The sequence below is a fragment of the Citrus clementina genome, unplaced genomic scaffold (assembly GCF_000493195.1).
Source record: "Citrus clementina cultivar Clemenules unplaced genomic scaffold, Citrus_clementina_v1.0 scaffold_2, whole genome shotgun sequence".
Taxonomy (NCBI): domain Eukaryota; kingdom Viridiplantae; phylum Streptophyta; class Magnoliopsida; order Sapindales; family Rutaceae; genus Citrus; species Citrus x clementina.
The window spans coordinates 31,410,656-31,414,199 of NW_006262688.1; the positions used below are offsets into that span (position 1 = coordinate 31,410,656).

Sequence of the window (3,544 nt, forward strand, 5' to 3'; positions counted from 1 at the left end):
ATAATCATTAAATACCAGACAGTGACCCAGTCTAGAGTATACAACAATTAAAAAATCTAAGCAGACGTAATTTTCTGAGCTACTCAGAGAACGAATAACATCCCAATTTTCACGTACCAACCTATCCTAACATGTTGTCTTAGATATCTTTCACACAATAACTCATCATAAACCTTTCATTCAATCAAATTAATAACCTCTGACAACTTCTTAATGTCACTCCATTAGTGAAACATAGTTTCAATATATTCAAATATAAGTAGCCATTATAATAAACCTATCAGACTAGCGAACGCATTGACAATGCTATTCCAAATCAATTGGGTTGTTTGCAGTCAATAAGAAAGCTAAATGTAATTGATGGAATAACATTTCAAAAAGCAAAATTAATAGGATTCTACATTGAAAGTTCATACTGGCTAGTTCTTATGGATCTTCCATCAAAATTAATATGATTCTACCTGTGATCAGAACTTTGTCTCCAGGCTTTGAGTTGCATAGGAAATTGCTGCATATACCACTCTTTGAAGGATCCTCCTTTCCAGACTCAGGGTCATAATACACAGCACGACGAACACACAGACTGGCTGTCTGGCCATCAAAGGAGTCTCCATACCTAGTAGATGCAATTGAATAAAGACGGACATTGTGGGGATTTCCAGGTTTTTTTGGGTTTTCACCCTGTTAAGCAAAAAGACCATGAATGAGATTATTTCTAATGCATAATTTAGCATATAATCATGACTAACATAAGAATGAAACTTATAATGCAAGTACAAATCTCTTTCTTTTTTATTTTGCTTAATTGGGAAGCTTCTATATCTTAACAGGGATGCACTCTTAGTGAGCTAGTGTTTTTGGGTTTTGGGATATTTTATCTTTGCAGTTTCTAAGTATTCTGTTTATATTGGGACTTCTCGTCCTTTTTTGTGGATTTGTAATCCTCCTAATCCTTGTACATATTTCTTATAGTTCTATTTAATCTTTGTTTCTTAGCAAAAAAATAATGCAAGTACACAGTGACCAAAATAGATTGAGGTTGCGGGTTGCTATTTAACAAGACCAGACATAGCATTTGGATTATTCAGCTAAATTGTCAAAGACATATATATTATATTGACATTGGCATTCAAAAAGATACTTCCAAAGCAATTAATAAAGAAAACAGTTGATTAGGCTATAATGCCCATTAGGAGGGTAGCTGACTGCTCTACAGTCTAAGTTTCTTTTATTAGTGAAAATCAATGCATGATTATAGATTAAGAAATTCAGAATAAAGACATTACTTACGGGAGGGATAACTCCATAACTCTGTCCTTCCCAGTAGGGGACGTTTCCACCATGGTCAATCACTATATGGCAAGTCTCTCCTGGGGCTTTTGCGCCAACAACTCTCTCAACAGAAACAATAGTTGCTGTGTAGGGTTCCTTGGGCTTGTATAAATTTAGTGGGGGCTGGCTCTGCTCTTCCAGTTCCAATGGTGAAACTGCAACCTTGGATTTACTTGCTTGTTGCACTGACATGCATACTACATAACGATTTCTCAACCGTGGATTCCTTGATTTCAGGTCCAGAGATAACACAGGAGCCCATGATTTTTCACCCAATCTTAAATTTTGTGTCTGTAACAACAAAATGAAAAGGAAACAGAGAAGGTAAGATCATTACAGTCAATAACCAAAGGATCTCTTCACATAGGATTTTTCTCAACGTAAATTTATGGGTTGTGCACACAGAACGTCTCACATTGGCCAGTATGGGTAGCAACTAATATTTGCAAGACGTTGATATGCAGATGCACTTTAGATCAATATCCCAAAACATAGAGAAGTAGTTAGAGATTGTGAACTACAAACGAGGTTCTCTTGCCACCTAAACACCTGGATCCAACATTCTGATTATTGCTATCAATAGTATTCAAAAGCCTAAGACCAGCATCCTAACATGACACAAAAACACAATAATCAAGATAAAATGTATAAAGAAAACTCTTTAGAATCGCGCAAGATAAAGAAAACACCTGTGAATCCCACAAGTGAAAGAAAGCACTTGAGAATCGCACAAGAAAACTGATATATATGTGCCCAACACAAGCACGAATGACATTTCTCCCGTCGTATAGATCAAATGAAAATTGCCGTAACTAAAATGAAAAGCAGTGTTAACTAGTTTGATCTAACACAAGCACACCACAACATAACCCAGAAATACAAAAAAAGAAAGCCATAAATAAAAAATACTGTGCTCGTACAGAATATAAATATTGCATGGACTTAATCAAAATAGGAGCTTATTGTCTTAATCAATGTCAAAAATACAATAAAACTGATTGATTACCTTAAACAGAGGAGCACTCCTGAGAGTAGAGTCGGTCCCAACAGGAACAGCCACAGCAACCTGAAAACAAAACCCCATTAAAAATCAGTCAATACTCCGTTTGGCTGCTTCAAAAAATGCAATTTTTGCTGAAATCAAATAGGGCGTAACATAAAACGAAACCCAGTTGCTTTTATTTCACGGAGATTAGAGCAGAGCGGACCTGCGAGACGGCTAAATGAGCCATGATCAGATCAATTAAACGAGTGACTGATCAATTAAAAGGTTTTTTTTTTAACGTTTTTCAAGAGAAAAAGAGAAAGCTAAGCACTTATTATATATAAGAGTTTGGTTTAATGATGCAATTGAACTGCTGTTGGTCTTTGGAGATTGGCAAAAGACAACTTTGGCTTCTCAGGCTGCCACTGGGACTGTGACCGGGAGAAAGCTTACCCGATGATTTATTTTATTTCGGGTTAAGGGCTTAGGCCTTAGATGCATCTAAAATTACTCATATCTCCCTCTTCACATTTTCTTTTTAATTTTTTTTCAAGTAAATATTCTAAAACTATTTTTAACAAATGTGATTTTTCTTTTTCAAATTATTACTGTTTAATTTTAAAAATATAAAAAGAATGGTGGTGCAACACAACAACTTTCTCAAAAGTCACTCGTTTTAGTACGTATTCTCTTCTAAATACGTTTAATTGCAAATGAATAATAGTTTTTAAGATAATAAATAATAGTAGTAGGTGAGGGTAATATGGGCATAGAAAAGCAAACCACATGGGTTAGAATTAGATTAGAGGCAGCAATAATAATAATAATAAAATGCCGTTTGGAGAGAGCTAAAAACATGGTTTATTTGGCTGAAACTGAAAGGCTCTGCCAAATTCCGAAGGGTCAAAATTCATCGACTCTGACCCAATGAGACTAAATGAGCCTTCTTTTCTTGAAGCTTGCTAATCGAAAATGGAGGCTCCATGATAAATAAACAAATACATTAACAATAGACATATATTTACACACTGTTAGGGAGATGGACCCCACTTCTCTCCATTTTTCAAATCCAATACAGTCTATGCCCCCGTACCTGGAAATTTGATGAGCTCAACGAACCGAAGACACCGTCGTTTAACGAATATTATTTTATTTGTTTATTTATTTATGGTCAAACAATTGTGATCATACAATATTGAATTGTAGGTAGAGTAAGAGTAGTTGAAA

The 3,544-nt window shown here is 35.2% G+C and overlaps 1 protein-coding gene across 1 annotated transcript in view; it reads right to left on the reverse strand.

Annotated features, from left to right (window-relative positions):
- The window catches only part of LOC18051680 (ferredoxin--NADP reductase, root isozyme, chloroplastic), a 5,669-nt gene extending 2,913 nt beyond the window's left edge, over positions 1 to 2,756 (reverse strand). The window contains exons 1-4 of the mRNA XM_006448846.2: positions 2,541 to 2,756; positions 2,339 to 2,398; positions 1,291 to 1,623; positions 462 to 681 (exon numbers count right to left, since the gene is read on the reverse strand). Coding sequence (XP_006448909.2) covers positions 462 to 681; positions 1,291 to 1,623; positions 2,339 to 2,398; positions 2,541 to 2,564 — 637 coding nt within the window. The 5' untranslated portion in view covers positions 2,565 to 2,756. The remainder of the gene's footprint in view (positions 1 to 461; positions 682 to 1,290; positions 1,624 to 2,338; positions 2,399 to 2,540) is intronic.
- Positions 2,757 to 3,544: the final 788 nt, after the last annotated feature.